The 17,804-nt window shown below is 39.4% G+C and overlaps 1 protein-coding gene across 1 annotated transcript; it reads left to right on the plus strand.

Annotated features, from left to right (window-relative positions):
* The first annotated feature begins 325 nt into the window (after positions 1 to 325).
* hlfa (HLF transcription factor, PAR bZIP family member a) lies at positions 326 to 15,094 on the plus strand. Its single transcript, XM_023298051.3, has 4 exons — positions 326 to 676; positions 2,164 to 2,526; positions 9,359 to 9,573; positions 10,944 to 15,094. The coding sequence occupies exons 1-4, from the start codon at positions 562 to 564 to the stop codon at positions 11,157 to 11,159; spliced, it is 909 nt and encodes a 302-aa protein (XP_023153819.1). The 5' UTR covers positions 326 to 561; the 3' UTR covers positions 11,160 to 15,094.
* Positions 15,095 to 17,804: the final 2,710 nt, after the last annotated feature.

A 17,804-nucleotide genomic window follows, 5' to 3' on the forward strand; every position in this document is an offset into this window, starting at 1 on the left:
CAAAATATGTTTAATTAAACAAAAATGTTAAAAAAATAAAATAAAATTGCAAATCTTGTGCAGAAAATGCAGACTAATTAAAATAAATGACAAAAAATCTGAAGATTATTATTATTATTATTATTCACCATAGCGAATTGTTCACCTCAGACATATAAGACCAATATTTCCGAGCGTCCCTGAACGCAGCACCACTCGAGCAGCGGAGTTGTTTATTTCCCCACGATCCCTGAACACCCCGCGGTCTCCGCCCTCCCGGTGCTTTGACGTCAGCGGCGTCCGTCTCCGCACATGGATGGAGGAGTGCAGCGACTCCCTCCGCCCTCCGCCTCCTCTCCTCCAGCTATTTGCCAGCCAGCCCCGACGACAGACAGCCAGCCGCTCGCCGTCCTGCTGCTGCGCGGAGCCTCGTCTTGTCCCCTCCGAGCCCCCGGCATCGTTGTGCACACCTGCGCGGACCTCCACGGGCTGGCTAGCGAGTTCGGTCGCGACTTTTTCGTAAATTGCGGGGGGGGAATTTAGTCTTTGCGAGCTCTGTTCTCCAACTGCCCTTCAAGACATATGGAGAAAATGGCCAGACCTCTTCCTATAAACCCAACTTTTCTGCCGCCGACTCACGGCGTCCTCAAGTCCCTGCTGGAGAATCCGCTGAAGCTGCCTTTCCATCACGACGAAGGTACGTTTTTAACGGAACAAACTTGACCTGCTGTCGACCGCTGCTTGCTTTCACGCCGGAGACGCATTTGACAGATAGGCAGTGAAGGACGCAGGTTCACCAAACCCACTCATAGTTACGTCTCTATCAATATACGATCTTTGTCGAAAAATAAACAACGTTATGTAATTATTCCTGCGAACTGCAGAGATATTGAAACCAAAAAGCTGTATGTCTCTCCTGAATATTACTTGACTGACAGGTTGACGGGAACTAGCTAACATAATATTTTAGCGTTACTTACCCATTTTGCGTGATGCAGACTGTGCAAATATTGTAACTGCGCTGTTTTTAGCTTAGAGGTGCTGTTTATAACCTTTAAACCCTCTTGTCTTCAATGGGATTTATCTTAGCGATACCACTTGCTGTCGATAGAGGGCGTCTTTTCTGCTCTGAGGCTGTTGTGATTGCTTGCAGTACACTCTCTCACCCACTGTTTGTTTTTAATGTACTGAGTGTCTTTACATTAGGAGTCCTAGGACATGGAGACCTAGTTTTTAACCACGAAGGGTCAATTCAGGACAATCGCAACGTATTTTCCCCAAATTAGCTCAACGTTATTTATGTTGCATGTTTTAACAGCCTGAGTTGTACATTTTATACAACAAACAAGAACAAAAATATGTGCAAAAAGCAAGACAGGATAAAAACTTGTAAAATCAGCTTCTAAAATACTAAAAAACAAAACAAAAAAACAACACACGTAAGATCAAATTCTAAAATAAAATATTTTTAAAAACCATTGGGAGCAACCACAAGCTACTTTAATCATGTACATTTTAAAATTTTTTTCTGAAAATGTCAATTTGATTGAAAGAGAACGGTAGAACGGTTAAAAGCAGTTGATCTAAGGATGTGTAGCGTGCATGGCGTTATGAAACAAAGTGAGTTTGGCTTTATTTGTTTATGGTGGCAGAAAAAAATATTGATCCTTTGTAGGAAGTGACTTTATTACAGCAGCTACAATTAGTCAAGAACCCACATCTGACACTGAGCGTAAAAGATTTATGGCACAAAACCTAATCACAGAAGTCCAAGATCAAAGTAATAAAAATAGTATTTACATTATGTAAAATATACTGTATATAAATTTTGCAGTGTGCAAACATGTAGAAAAATACTATACACACATATATATATATATATATATATATATATATAATATACATAGTACTGTACACAAAAACTACTTGCACAGCTAAAATCTTAAAATAGAAAACAGAATTCAAATATAAAAATATTTATATAAAGGCTTAGATTTTTGGCACCACTTCAGTGTCATTGATTAAACACATTAATAGACTTCCAGAAATAATTAACTGACTTTTCACAGTATATTTATTAACCTGTGATAGAAAATAGCTCTCTAACCATTTCACATTTTGCTCATTTGTTTTAAGTGACCCATTTTAAGATACACTGAAATGACTTTATGCAAACTTTGACAGGATTTGGCAAAGACAAGGAAAAGGAAAAGAAGCTCGATGATGAGAGCAGCGCTGCCAACCACCCGCAGTCGGCCTTCCTCGGGCCGACCCTGTGGGACAAAACCCTTCCCTATGACGGGGACAACTTTCAGCTGGAGTACATGGACCTGGAGGAGTTCCTGTCAGAAAACGGCATCCCAGCCAACACAACCCAGAGCGACCAGGCCCCGCAGACGGCACAGCCACCTCAGGCTGCCCCTCTGCAGCAGGCCCCGCCGCCCGCCCCGCCCACCCCCTCCGTGGTGGACCTGAGCAGCCGAGCCACCACATCAGTTCACACAGGCATGGCGCCTCAGACCTGCCTCCACAGCCCCAGCACAGCAGGTAGGGAAGCGAAGCACATGTGGCAGAGCCTGATGTGCACCTGACAACACACCTGCATGCAGAGGCACATGGGATCACATGCTTGTTCACTCCTTCTCAGCATCAGGAGAGGCTCTGAACGTCTGTGCTGTTGTTTACACACACACACACACACACACACACACACACACACACACACACACACACACACACACACACACACACACACACACACACACACACACACACACACCCTCCACATTAGAACAACTCTCAGCCCTGAGGGAGGTACTGGGAGAGAACAAGTTCTTGTCTCCAAGAGTCCCTGAAGGCATCACAGTGTGCTGCTGTTTCTCATTTAGCTCCAAATGCTAATCTTCCCGTTTTTTGACCACAGGTTAGATACACACTGACATACTTCAGTTCAGTTTTACGGCCCTGATCTGGACTTTGGAGTCCCACAGTACAAGCTGAGCAGGCTCAAGTCCAAGGATGCAGTTAGGTGTCATCGTCAAAGCCCTGATTGGAACAAAAGGCTATCTGTTGACTGTCATGTTGGCTTTACTTGTTTGTGCTATTGTTATAAAGGTGTATTGAGTTTCACATTTCCTCTGTCAAATTATGGCATTCATTTTAATTTCTTAGAATTCCCTGCAGAGTTTGGCAGTCGCCCATTAAAACTGCTTCCATTTGTATGAAATGCGATTCAGAAAGTGCTATGTCATGCTGAACTTCATTTAGCATTTGTGCTGTACTGTACCGTTAATGACTTAAATTTTAATGAATTTAAGGCATTTTAAAGCTGTGCGTGGTCATCAGAACATTTTAAAATTTCAAGAAAGGCACTGAACCACATAGATACAAAATTGCTGTGTTGTGGTGGTCTAATAGAGCTTTTCATAATAGAAAATCATATCATTATAATGAGCTGACATTAAGTAGGCTGTTAGACTGAGGCACTAAACTGTGTAACTGTGTTTGTTAAGCTGCTGCCAGATTCTATTTGGGTTTTGAATTCACAAGACACCAGAACGCTTTAAATCATTTTAAAAGGCCGACCCTCACAACAAACATAAACAGAGTAAATTCTCAGCAGGCAAAACCCAACCACGGCTCTGGAGACTGTTTAGCGTTCCACATCCAAACTTCACACTAAAAAGCTCCTGGCAGAAGATCTGACGATATGTGGCACATAAATAGAGTGTATTGGGGGGTTTGCTGTTGTTGTTATTACCTATAAATGCAGAGAGAGTTGGGGTTCTGGTGAAAAGCGACATGCAGAGTCAAGAGTCAGCGAGTGCCTAATGGAGTGTTAAATCACATAACCTGCAGTCAGAAAAATGCAGATTCATCTTCTGTGCAAGAGTTTATTGATGTTAGTGGTGATCAAAGTCTGTAGATAATGAGGGGATAGTGGTTAATTGTTTTCAAGGACTGAATGTGTCAAGTCATGTTGGCACATTTTTAGGTGAAATTGTCATTAATTTTCCCCTGAAGGAACCACAAACATGGAGTCTTCCTGCTGTTATGTTGGAGCTGTTTGTGCCAAATGTTGGTGTGACTTTAGTAGATCTCTGCAGCTGTTGGACCTCAACCTCACAAAAATTTCAGCTCAGTGTTGTGAGTCTCAAAGTTGGAAGGTTAGGAAGGAAGAAACCTTGGTGACAAACTGCAGTGTTATCTTCATGACACTGACTCTTAAACTGAATTTACTTTTTAAAAAAATATTTCTCAATAAATTCTCTAAATCTCCTTTATTTAAACAGAAGCAAAACAACCTACAGTTTCAGTCCATTCAAGAATATCAGAATATTCAAAGCATATTTGTTGATCAAGGTGATTTTACATAATTTTCAATGCTGAATTAAATAATTAGATTAGAAAAACTAAAAAAAAAAAATCACAAATTCTATAGAAAATGCAGGCTATAAAGAGACAAATCAAAAGTGTGTGATTTAAATTTTAGGTCATAGCTCTCTTGTCACCGTTCATAATAAGCAAACAACTGTAGATTTAACAAAAACCTGCTCTATTTTCTAAAAGTTAATCTTTAATTAATGCCTGCTCCACTAAATATCCCTCTTCCTCATTTCCTCATTGCTTTTAAGCAGCAGACCCAAATCTTATTGCATTTTGATATTAGATTTGTGATAGTGATAGATATTTTTTTTGTCTAAAAATGGCAGAAAATAACTTTCTAATGTTTAAGGTAGTGGCTTTACATTGCTCCTTTGATAGTCACAGATTTAGAAAAAAAATTCTTCGCAGAAATCTTTATATGTGATGATCAAAATTATTGTACCCAAAGTCCCTCATCTAACTGTGTGACTTGATGTTTTCACAAATTTGCAGCATGTCTGTTCCTGTGAGTACAGAGAGGTGTGCAGATGAGCATTTTAACCTGAGAACAGTGCATCCAGAGATAAAGTGCTCCAGGGGAGGTGGATCTGTACAGGACAGTTTATTCTAGCCTTAGTGCACATGTATATACGTACAAAGGCAGAACTTGTGTGTGTGTGTGTTGTGTTTTGGTCTGTGTGCGTCTTCACATTTACCTCTCACGTGAACGCAGCTGGGGTTTCCTGCAGCGTGCTGGGCCATGTGACGGACACATGCAGGCACCGTGTGCAGCGCTGAGCTACAAACAGGAGCTTGTCACGGCATAAACCTGCCTGCTTCTCCTCTCTCGCCCCACCCTCCCTCTCTCCCTCCCTCACACTTTCACCCTCCCTTTAAACACCCTCCACTTCCTGTCCAGTCTTCCTCCCTCCCTCCCTCCCTCCTTCCTTCCCTCCCTCCCTCCCTCCTTCCTTCCCTCGCCAGAATCGGCCTGCACTCGGAGCCAGGGCACAGGCTGTACCCTGCAGAGATCACATGGACTCGGGTGTGCTTTTGTCACGTGCACGCAATGTTGTTCCAGCTCAGCAAGTCTGGTCTCGTCTAACCAGCCACACTGCCACCACCACCCACAACAACCACAATGCCTCTGTGGCTGGGCTGCACTCGCAAGGCAGCTGATAACATTTGTTATCGCGAATAAAAAAACTAACGAAGGAACCAGTGCTAAGGTGTTTCTCAGTCAGAGCGACCTGTACAGACGTTGAGGGTCGGTTCAGGAGATGGACCCCTGTGCGCTGCTGGCAGGGGCCAAAGGGAAACTCAGATGTTGGAGGGTCAAAGGGTGTGTTGTGTTGCATTGTTGTTAGTCAACAAGAGGTGGCTCATCAAGAAACAAATGGTCTCATTTGAGAAGCTAAGTGCAGGGTCCTTATCGATATATAGAAATAATTTGGTGTCAGAGAAGGCAGCAGGAGTCAGACAATACTTATCAGATCTGCGCTCATGTTGTTGTAGCAGCCAGTTTCTCTGGCCTCTTGCAAACCTAGTCTCCTCATCATCTGCCCTGTGGGCATGACATGCTGGCCCTGCATGAGTGGCCTGGAGGAATCTTGCCTTGTAAGACATGAAAACAAACCTCAGCTCTGCATCAGTATACTAATAAGCTAATTATAGATATAGTGTGAATAGATCTCATGAAAGGACCAAGTCCAACAATGTGATGTGGTTCCAGTGTCCTGCTGAAGAAAGCAACAAATACACATTTTCATTTTTTAGAATCTCACTAATTTCTTTTAAACGTGATCACCATAGTTTACAAACGGGAGAAAATACTGAATTTGTTCAGGGACTACTTTTAGATTCATATACTATCTAAAGTAAGTATATCCAGCAAAGCACAGTGCATGTGTTCATTAGGGCTGCAACTAATGATTATTTTCAATTATTTGATAAGTTGTTTGGTCTGGAAAATGCCAGAAAATGGTGAAAAATGTTGATCAATGTTTCCCAAAGCCCAAGATAACTTCCTTGAATGTCTTGTTTGGTCCACACCTCAAAGATATTAAGTTTACTGTCATAGATGAGGAAAGAAACCAGGAAATATTCACATTTAAGAAGCTGGAATAAGGAATGTTCTATTTTTCTTAAAAATGACTGAAGCCAGTTAATTTAGCTGTGGTGTTTATCGCTATTAAAGAACAGTTTTAGTTGTTCTTGGACAACTATGGAGCCCAGTGGCACAGGAGATATGTTTTTTGGATATATCAGACTCACAATTCAGATGTAATACTTATTGGTAGCATACATTAGTTCATGATGTTGGTGTTTTTTGTAATAACGATTACAAAAATATGGAAAATCACCAGACTTATCCTTTAGTAAGTGTGTACTTTGTGTACTATGTGAATAGGTTTGGCTTTCTGAGCTAATTAAAATTGAAATCAGCTGTTTCAAAGCTAGTTAGCAACAACTCCTGGGGTCCTTTAAATGTAATTGTAATTTTTAATGGGATCAACTGGCTGTTGTTGGACCATTGTTGTTCCACCAAGGTCAGAGTTCAGAAGCTTTGTCCTCCACACAGATTCGACCAACAGCTCGTCTTATCGCCGACTGCAGTTTTATCACCTACACAGTGACACGATAACACTCACAGTAACTTAGATATGATCACGTAGCGTGACACCAACCTGAAACCACCTTGTGTGTAAACAGATAAAATGCTTGTACGTCAAATTAAAACAAGCTATGCAGGTATTCCACACAGCTCTTTGTAGGTCAAGTGGAGTACCTTTATTGGCTTGTTAATTTCAAACTTATTTTGTAGGTGACGTGGGACTTTTTTTTTGTGAATTTATAATTCCTCTCCATTGGAATTTGTGGTTCAGTGGTTTTAGACATTAGAGGTCAATGAACTGGCCGATGTGTTGTAAGTTTGCTAATTGGGAGATCAAACTGACTGGTAAAGGTGATTAGGGCGAGGCTGGCTATTTGTAGGCTGGAGTACAGTTCTGACAGACACCGGTTTTAGTTAGTAAGAAGCTTGTTCTCCGGCAGTGTTTGGTTTATGAATGGTGGGAGGTTAAGTTGGTCTATTTGTGTCTGAGCTTAAGGACAGATTACCTCTGGGGTGTAAATGTGGTGCGTAGGAATCATGTGATTTATCAAATGGTCAGAAATTGTAGGAGCCACTGGCAGAAAAGTCATTATGTCATGTTTGTAACTGATCCATCCTTTTAATTATTGTAATTAAACTGCACTGAAAACAAAACAGCTACATTTAAACTCCAAAAGCTGTTCAAATGGGATTATTTCCTGATTTTTAATTAACCTCAACTGACTTCAAACTTTTGGCTGCACCAAAAATCATTCTCATTTTTCAGTTTTTACTTTTACTATCTACTTGGCCAATCAGCGGTGAAAATAATACTTTTTTTTCGGGCTTTTTCACTTTTTTCTTCTATTTTATAGTCTGAATGTTGAGAAAATTAACTGGCAGATCATTCAGTGCTGAAAATAACTGGCTGCTGCTTTTGTTTACTTACTTCTCTTTTTTTTATTGAGGGCTAGTTCTTGTGCAGCTCTGAATACATCAAAATTCTGGCTAGTTTTTGTTAAATGAGAAAGGAGCCTTTTAGGAACACCTGTTTAAGTGTGTTCTAGTTCTAGTAGAAATGTTTGACACCAAAATGAATAAAAAGTCATGAGGTTGGAAACATTTGCAACCGCATCCATCCCTAGTGCAACATCAACATCTGCTGAAGGCAAATATCTCCCAACAGATGTGTGAGAAAGTTGTTGTATTTGTGATGTTTTTCACCACAGAATTTTTTTCCACACTTCCGCTCAGCTTTACGAGGTGATAATTGGCCGTTTTAACAGTCCTGCATAGTTTTTTTTCCGAACAAACACTGCTCAGTGTTGGCACTGAAATATAGTTTTCCGTGGGCTTATCTGAGAAATCTGAGGTGGTGTGGCATTCGCTTGAGGGTTTCACGTCTCTGTGAAGAAAGCCAACGTTTCCTCCGGGTAGGACAGTGTCTCCTGATGCACAGACACACGAACATCCGGTTTGTCTCAGATTTTTTTCATTCTTTCTTCACTGAGAGTTGAATCTGACAGCCCCTTCTCAAATCTCCACTGCAGCCAAAAGCAGTGTGAAAGTCACCAGCATTGACTGGCTGTCATAGCAGCGTCACAAGTATAAAAATTTAGCTCATGATGTATCAGCAGCTAATAAACATTCCTGCTGCTTTCGTCTTCAAGCTATTGTGTTGCTCATCAGGATTTTAGTATCGAGCAGGGATTGCAGGTGTGGTCAGCATCACAAAAGAAATTACTGCTAATGTAACAAATCAAGGAGTAATTGTTCCATTTAGGCCAACTAATGAACTGAATCATCCTCCACTGGTTGGTCCATTGCTTCAAATCAATTAGAGAAGCTTTGTACTACAGGCAGACAGACCTGAGGCCATGCAGCTGCTCAATGAGGAGTCAGTTTCAATATAGAATCTGCTGCTTTGACATCAGCTGACCGGAGCTGCTGATAGTTGGAAGATAAGACTGATGAGTCTGTGAAAGTGTGTGTGTGTTTACCTTGTTTATAAAGCTGGTGTGCTAGCACCACCTGCTGGTCGAATCACAGGATTTTCATTTTCTCGAAAAGCAGTCATCTCCTCTCTTGTACGTCTGCAACCCACGCTCAGCTACATCACCTCAGCAAGTAAATCAAAGCCTGACATTTCCTCAAAGAAATAAGTTCAGAGGACAGATGGAGGCCTCCTGCAGAGAGCTTTAGGAGATGTTCTGATGAGGACTCGCTCATTATGTTACATAACCAATTACTTCAAATGATAAGGGCCTCTTTAATGCTGTCATTTCTGCCAAAACCAGACATACTCACAGTTTGGTTCCTGATAAAATCATCCTCTTTACACCCTCTTTTCAAAAAGACAGGTCCTTCTATGTAGTTACAGGCAACTAATGTGCATTTTTATATTTCTGCCCTCGTCCTCAGCATTGCCCTCATCCCGGGACACCCCCAGCCCCATCGACCCAGAGTCCATTCAGGTGCCCGTGACCTATGACCCCGATCCGGCTGACCTGGCCCTGTCCAGTGTGCCCGGTCAGGAGATGTTCGACCCCAGGAAGCGCAAGTTCTCCGCCGAGGAGCTGAAGCCACAGCCCATGATCAAAAAAGCCCGCAAGGTTTTCATTCCCGAGGACCTGAAGGTGACCTGCTGTTTGCTTATGTCTGTCAGTTTTAGCTGGGGGGAGGTTGGGGGTTCTTCATAGCGATGTGAGATCAGATCGACTTTTTTGGATGCCAGGGTCTGTTGTTATGTAAGCAGGTGAGGTGAGGTCTGAGGCAAGTTAAACCCTGAGAGGAGGAAGAAACCTGGCCTGAGAGCCAAAACAAAACAATCTAAATGACTGGTTACTGTTATTTGCTGGTTTAATGCTAAATTTGCTTAGTAAAAGATTTGCATTAAATGTAGGACTGAGCATAATTAGAATTTTCATCAGTAGTGCTGATGCTGTCTCAGTCTGATTCGGTGTGAAGTAACTTTCTCTTTTAGTAAAACAAGCTGAAGTCTGTCAAATGTGAAGCGTTGTTTAGACACATTATCTAGAAGTCTAAAATTGATGAACTGCTTTTTTGTCAGCAACTGTCTGGTCAAAGAACAAGCAAACAAGACCAAGAATTTAAAGAACTTTGCAGTGCTTGACAGTTTTTGGAGACTTTGTGCTTTGAAAGATTTCAAATAATTAAAAACAATTACTGACCCCCAGTCCTGTTAAATTACCTCCAGACTTGTAAAATACAGAATGAAAAGACAAAAAAAAATTAAAATAAATCATATTTCATGAAGCACACAATTCAACAGTCAAATTGAACAACAAAACAATAAAAACACAAACTGAAAGTTCTGTGCTTTAAAAAAAACTGCTTATGTTGTGAGTTCTTCCTCACACTAGCTAGTTCTATTATGTAATTTTTTCATTTAATGTGCAGTTTTAGATGAAAACAAGCTATTTGTAGTCTATGTAGGCATGCTGACAGTGTGTTTGGTGGGTTGATATTCCCAGACAGGTGGTGCAGCATTACAGCTACAGAAAAATCAGCACAATTTGTATTTAGAGGAGGATTTCTTTTTCAGTTTTCTTTATCTTCATTTATATTTTTATTAACTATTCTAGGATCTACAACAGAAGATCTTTGGCTTCAAGGTTTTTATGGAGAAAGTATAGAAAAAGATAAGCGTTTACCAATTTTGTATGTGACCTGATCTGCTTAATTTTTTTGGATGGAGTTCAAATATTATTGAAATATGGACAAGTGCAGCATCTAAATCACAGGAGCTGCAATTTATTGTAATTGTTTAGCCCTAACTAACACTAGCAAAAGTATTTTCCACTGATGATATTTTAATCTGAGAGATTCACTCTCTACCAGCAGAGACATGTTAGACTTTTTTGTGTGCTTCCAGTGCAGCTGATCAGTAACAGGCATTGCATTCAGGAGAAAAAAAAAAAAAAGACTGGTGTTTCTGACTGCCACCACTTTCTCTGGTTCTAACCGTCTGCTGCTCCCCCTACAGGACGATAGGTACTGGGCCCGGCGCAGAAAGAACAACGTGGCGGCCAAGCGGTCACGGGACGCCAGGCGGCTGAAGGAGAACCAGATCGCCATCCGGGCCGGCTTCCTGGAGAAGGAGAACGCCGCTCTCCGCATGGAGGTAGCGGACTTGAGGAAGGAGTTGGGCCGCTGCAAGAACGTTCTGGCTAAATACGAGTCCCGACATGGGCCCCTGTGAGCCCCAAACCCTCGCCTCGCCCGCCCATCCACCACCACCAAACCCCCCAGCACCCACTCTGCTCCCCAGACCCTCCTTCCCTCGAGTTTGAAGGACAATGTGTCTCTTTTTTTGGTGGCACTGCCCCCCTCCTCCTCCTCCACCAACTCCACCCCTACTTTCTTCTCCTCACCCCGCCTCCTCCTCCACCCCACCAACACACACCTGTATGATTCTGGTATTATAACTGTCATTTTTGACTTCTATCATAAGCTTCAATTCATCTGTTCCTTCTTTTACTTTACTGTACACATTGTTTGACTAAATATATATACATATACATAGATAAATATATATATATTTACACATGCATACTTCCCACTTTAATGTACTGTGAGGAGTTATGAGCCAACCCACCAGCTGAGTCTGATCCCCCTCCCACTCTGCTACCTTCCACTTTTGAGAAACGATGCCATGCTGTTTGTTGTTCACTTTCATACCGATTTTATACGTGAGATCAGGACTGAAAACTGTTGTTTCCCTTCTTTGTCTCTCTGTGACGTGTCCAGGAACCTGCTTCTAGCTTCATCTCTTTTTTGACCCCTTTTCTTGATGTTCATGTTGTGTGTCAGTTGTCTAACCCTCCTCGCGCTCTAACACTACTCTCCTCAAACAGCATATGCGGTATTTTAACGTTCAGATAGCACTTCAAGAGTTTTTCCTGTGCAATCCTGGCGCAGATTTGCCGTTTCTGAAAACCAGTTGTTTTTTTTCATCACTCGGACACTGAGCAATAATTCCTACCCACAGCTAAACTGAGATATGTTCCTCAGCCCTCCATGCTCGCCCCGCTGACAGATCACAACCTATCATCCTCCTTCTTTTCCCATTTTGCATCTTAGCTCACCTCCGTTAACTAACCTAACCTTAGTTAACCTCTGCACTAATGCGTGTCTCACAATCTGATCCGGTGCAATGTTTCCACTCGCTCAAAATTTCCTCCACCTCATATTTATCTACCTTTTATTTCTCAGATGGAAGATTGTTGTTTTTTTATATATATATATATTCTGTTGATATAATTGTTAGTATTAATACTACTCTTGACATTGTTGTTGTTTAGCCTCCTCCTTGTTTTCAGATTTAAGCATGATTTCTTTCACAAAACAAAAAGCTATTCGCAAATCTTTTCTCTCTCGTTCTCTCTCTCTTTTTTTGGCAAAGTTGTTGATAATTCTTTTTGCTTCTGTTAAACTTAGCATGATTAATATGAGTGTTTTTATTTTAGAAATCAATACAGATGTCTGTAGTCTCTCTTTGTAGCTCTATGTTTGCCTTCTTTTTAAAGATGGCTGTATGAATGTAAAAGATGTTGACAAAAAAAGTTGGATGGTGTTGTCCAATACTGTGGTTAACCCAATCAATTTGTTTACTGCAGACCAAACGATTCACAACAGAGATGATATATTGGTTACAAGAGATATGTTTATATAAACTTATTCTATAAGTTGTTCTTTTTGTACAGTATTTTTCCTATACATTACTGAACTATGTATTTTAAAGGCACAACAGATCCAGAAAATTATTAAAGAATACAAATATATAACTCAAAGACAAATGCATATAGTGGTATTTTGATATTCTATATTAGGTAGGATGTGGTAGTTTTACAGAGATTTGTGGACATTCAGCAGCACCCAAAACCGCCTGGGCATTATTGTACTCATTATTACCGTCATTATTCTTAGTATGACAACACTCCTGCTTACGTTGGTGCCACCGTTGGGCTCCCATGTCATTTAAATCAAAAGAAGCAGATGCTGAAATGCAGTTCAGAAGAAAGAATGTACAGTTAGGTCTCTTTTCATTGCTGTTAACCCACATTCGGAAAGAACAGACACTTTGTTAACTATGTTTGAACCTCCCAAGATTTAATAAGTCGTCCAGTAAAGGGTTTTTCTTTCCTTTCTTGGTGAATGTTTAAGGCTTTCTGTAATCGTGCAGCTTGATTTGATGGGATGAAGTTACTATGAAGGAAGGGAGATCTATAGCTGGTTACTATTGCTGCTGTGTGTGTGCGATCGGTTCCTTCAGTCGATGCAGTTGTAGTGTGTCCCTGAACCTGAGTGATGGACACTGGGAAGCTTTTTTTAATTTCATTTTGATGTTTTTATAGAGATTTTCTCTTCGGTTAAGGCTTACAGTGGACCCCCCCAAATGTTAGTGTGTTGCTGAGCAGCATGTTGCAAAGCTTTCCGCTAGTCAGTCTAGTGCGTGACTGATTTGTGTTTTTCAAGTCTGATACAGACGTTTCAGATCAATAGTATGGAAGTCCGAAGATGCCAGTATTAAAATGGAGTCATTTATAGAAGTACTTATTTTCTTATGTATTAAATATGATGTTACAGTTAGCAGCATCTAAGCTAGGTAACGGCCTGACTCTGCCCAAGGGTAAAGGCTTTATACATTGACAAACTGCAGGAAAAACAACAGTTTGTGCTGTTATGTACTGGGCTTATTCTAGTTGTTTTTGTACCAGTTAGACAAGAAAAACAAGCGGTTTCCCCAGTCTTCTACTAAGCTAAGCTAACCAGCTGATGGTGGTGGTTTCATATTTAAATTGCTAAGAAGAAGGTTTTTTGTTTTTATTTTTATAAATCTGTACAAGATTTATACATTAGATAATTTCCCCACATGTGAAACTTTTGATTTAATCCAATTATGTTTTCATTATGTGGTGAATAATAAAACAAGAATGTATTCCATTCAAAACATTTTTATTTTGTTTTAAGAAATGAGCTAAACTCAAATGTGAAAGTCATGTTTGCAAACACATCTTCTGATTTGAGATTGACAATTTGAAAATGAGAAGTACATTGCAAATGTAATTGTTGATTTGAAGAAAAATATCAAATTTGTTGATTATTTGTTAATGGAGTTTCATTTGTTGTTTGTTTTAGCAGTAATTGTGCATTTTTAAACATCTGTAAGAGGAATTAGAATTTTGTTTTGTTATTGGGATCTCTGGACTTCCATATTTTAGTGGCAACATCTTATTATTTTAGTCTTTAGTGTTTTGTTCTGTTCAAGGTGTGTAAACTAGATTTAAAGACATAACAACCCTAAACTCAGTCAGAAAAGTCAACATCCGCCCAATAATACAAAGCTCATACATTCCAGTCTCAGTCCCAGAGTTGCTTGAATGTTCTAGATCCGATCCAAAGGTGTGTGCGAGATTTAAAAAGATTGTTTTCTAACCACAAACTATCACGTCGATACTTACTAGCGCTTTAGAGGAGGGTTTTCCTTCGGCATCTTACCTGCACAGATACTAGATACACTTGAGTGTAAACAGGGTTTGCAGTGAAGACTGGAATGATGCCTCCCAAATCTCTGGAGCATCTTTTTATGAAATCACATATGTATATCTATCTATATCTATATCTATACAGATATAGATATAGATATATATATATATATATATATACATATATATATATATAGGAAAAAGCCAATAATTAATCCATGTGTATCCCAAAATTACCTCACTGTAGAGTGAATTCACTACCTCACCCGGAAATGTTAACCATAATTCTAAGTCTATTCCAGTGCCTTGAATACACTGACTGTTCACCAGTCTCTCAGCAATGTAAAGTCTTCATCACAGCACCGCTCGGATAGGTTCAGATCTGCACTGAAGGGCTTCTTAGTGCATCAAAATCTATATATTATATACACCGACGACTCTTTTTCATTTCTTATTTTGGACATTGCAACAGACTTGTAACCATTGTATTCATGGCAACACCAACAGACTGTTTCAGAGTGTATAAAAGTACAATATAAGGAGTATTTGTTTGTCATGGAATGGATGCATAACATTTATTCGTGCTGTTCAGCCCTCAGCCTCTCTGTCTCTCTGTAATTTGTAGTGTCTAATAAAATCCCAATTCTTATCTGTTGTGTCTTATTTCTGTGCTTATGGATTCAGAATAGATTACAAGATTTGGAATAGAATTCTTGGTGAGATTCTTAGTCCAGTTTGATATTTGTTTGAAGACATTTTCCAATATAATTCAGGATTTTGGGCCATTTTTTAAATGTAAGCCAAGTTTTTGTGCAGCTTTTATGTGAGTTTTATTCTGTTTTCGCTCATTTTTGATTTTACAAAACAGAAATCTGCATGCAAAGTGAGTATTTTAAAAAACACAATTTTGATAGTGTGGTCAAAACTTGGTGTTGACAATTTGTAGGGCTTTACTGAAATACGGTTTCATGCAAAAGTTGAGAGTTCTGTTGCTATGAGTAGAAGATGACATACTTTCCAGAACGTTAAAAATGATACATTCTTTTTCAACATTTCTAATTTAAAATTTTTTTCTAAGTATGGAAAAAGCAAAGAAACACCATGCAAAACTTTCAAATTTCAGCTCTGATTTAACTTTTGCATTGCAGCCTTGTGTGGCTCGTTCAGTCATGAGTAGGAAAGACCAGGTGTTGATGATTTCACAGCTTTACAAATACTCTGACTCCTCACCCTTGTCCCAACAGTCTGCAGCCATGTGCACCTCGAAGCAGCTGCCGAACTCTGAATGTTAAAATAACGTCTACAAAGCAGGAGTTTGTTTGAGATGTCATTCAGTAATAGTAGCTAACAGGAATGGAGGAGGTCAAGGAAACCAAAAAAAAGCTTTCAGAGAGAACTGCTTGTAGGTTTAAAAGAAAATAAAACTGCTGTTAAACTCCAAAATGCCTGCACAAATATCACCTTCATGGAGGAGTCATGGCAATCTCCTGTGTCCTCACCACAAAAATCAGCAATTGAAGTTCGCAAAGAACAAGCCTGAAGCATTTTGGAAACTAGACCTGTGGACAGATAAAGTTAGAATAGAACTTTCTGACTTCTATGAGAGAAACACGGTGGATCCATCATGCTTTGGCCTTGTGTCGCAGAAAGTAGCACAGGGAATAATTCACTCTTAGAAAGAAGAATGGATCCAATGAAAGATTAAATTCTGGAGGTAAATACTGTGAAACAATTGAGTATGAAAAGAGGAAGGCTTATACAAGACAATCCTGAATGCAGAAAATCCACAATGGACTACCTCCAGAGCTGCAAGCGGCCTTGACAGTCGACCAACCAAATATCATTGAGAATCTGTTTTTAAAAAAAAAAAAAAAAAAAAAAAAAAAAAAAAAAAGACCTCCAAACAGTGCAATTAATACAGCCGAAGAATCTGTGAGCTGTAGAAACCTTTTGCAGGAAGAATGAATGAAAACTGCACAAACAAGAACTGAAAGACTGTAAGCTGAGACCTAAAAAGTGTCCACGATGCCCAAACTTTTGTTTTTGCTTTGTTGTATTATTTTGCTATTTTGAAATGATGAAGGATGGAAATAATAAAGTAATATTGCTTTAAAAAAAAATTCCATTTTAAACTTTTTGAAAATCATTTCATGTGTTTCTCACTTTATAAATGTTTACATTCCCCTGCATGTTCTAAAACTTGGCATTGAATGCTTATATATTGATATATCACACATTTACTTATTTGAATCAAAGGATTAACTTTACAAATTGAAGACAATTTAAATTCTCCAAAATGTAGTTGCTTTGTGTTCAGCTAAAATGTTTGAGAAGTTTCTATATTTGTATATTTGAGGAAATTAAAGCACAACGGCAGTGTTTTGAAGAATACGTTTAATGCCCCAGGGTTTGGCCTACTTGTTCCAGTTGAGCGTTGACCAGGAGTACTTACTTACAGACACAAATGTCTCGCACTGACTTTTAAAAGCTGTTAAAAACTTGACTTAGAATACTTATGTCAGGTTTTGATGAGATATTTCCAGATCTAAAAGAATTTGGCTCATTTTGAACAACTTCACAAAGACAAATTTTATGGTAAAAAATTATGCCTTTAAAAAATTCTTTTAGTGTCAGAAAAGGATTTGGTATCAGTGCTGAAATTGTTGTATTATGTGTCAGAACCTTTAAGTTCAAAAACCAGCAAAAACGTGTCTGTAGAACACTGTTGAGCACTAAAGGCTATCACTGAATTCTATGTTCAGATTTGGTGTCTATATCTGCTCTTTGAACACAGATTTTATGACTCCATGGCTTCTGCTGGCTAGTTAAAAAACTGTTTTATCAAAAACTGAATGTTTAGGCTCAATATTGACTGGCATCAAACAACACTTAAACCCCAATCAAAACACACTATCAGTCAAAAGTTTGGAAACACCTTCTCAACCTGAGAGCAACTTCAAGGGTACTGAGTAGTATGAAGGGCACCTTGTTAGATACAAACTTCCTCAATAGCAAACTTGCGCCATCATCTTTAAACAATAATAATAATAATGAAAATGATATGTAAAAAGACTGTCTGATCACATTTATGTTAATTATTCCTTACCATAATTATTCACGACGATTTCCACAACAATGACGGTAGGAAACACACACACACACACACACACACACACACACACACACACACACACACACACACATATATATGGAAATCTGTTCCAATATTTAAAAGTCAGAGGTATCCCATCTCTGAAACTTTGGTAAATATCTTTCTTGGCAGTTTTGTATGAATCAGCATATTTGCAGTATTTTGTTCAAAATCACACCAGTTACATTTCTGTGCAAATTGTCACTTC

This window comes from Amphiprion ocellaris, chromosome 19 (assembly GCF_022539595.1).
Source record: "Amphiprion ocellaris isolate individual 3 ecotype Okinawa chromosome 19, ASM2253959v1, whole genome shotgun sequence".
In the NCBI taxonomy this organism is placed as follows: domain Eukaryota; kingdom Metazoa; phylum Chordata; class Actinopteri; family Pomacentridae; genus Amphiprion; species Amphiprion ocellaris.

Bases quoted from the DNA above. Each gene is read 5' to 3' on its own strand.
- hlfa (XM_023298051.3), top strand. From the start codon at position 562: ATGGAGAAAATGGCCAGACCTCTTCCTATAAACCCAACTTTTCTGCCG. The intron at 2,527-9,358 runs GTAGGGAAGCGA...CCTCGTCCTCAG, and splicing joins CCACAGCCCCAGCACAGCAG to CATTGCCCTCATCCCGGGAC. The intron at 9,574-10,943 runs GTGACCTGCTGT...CTCCCCCTACAG, and splicing joins TCATTCCCGAGGACCTGAAG to GACGATAGGTACTGGGCCCG.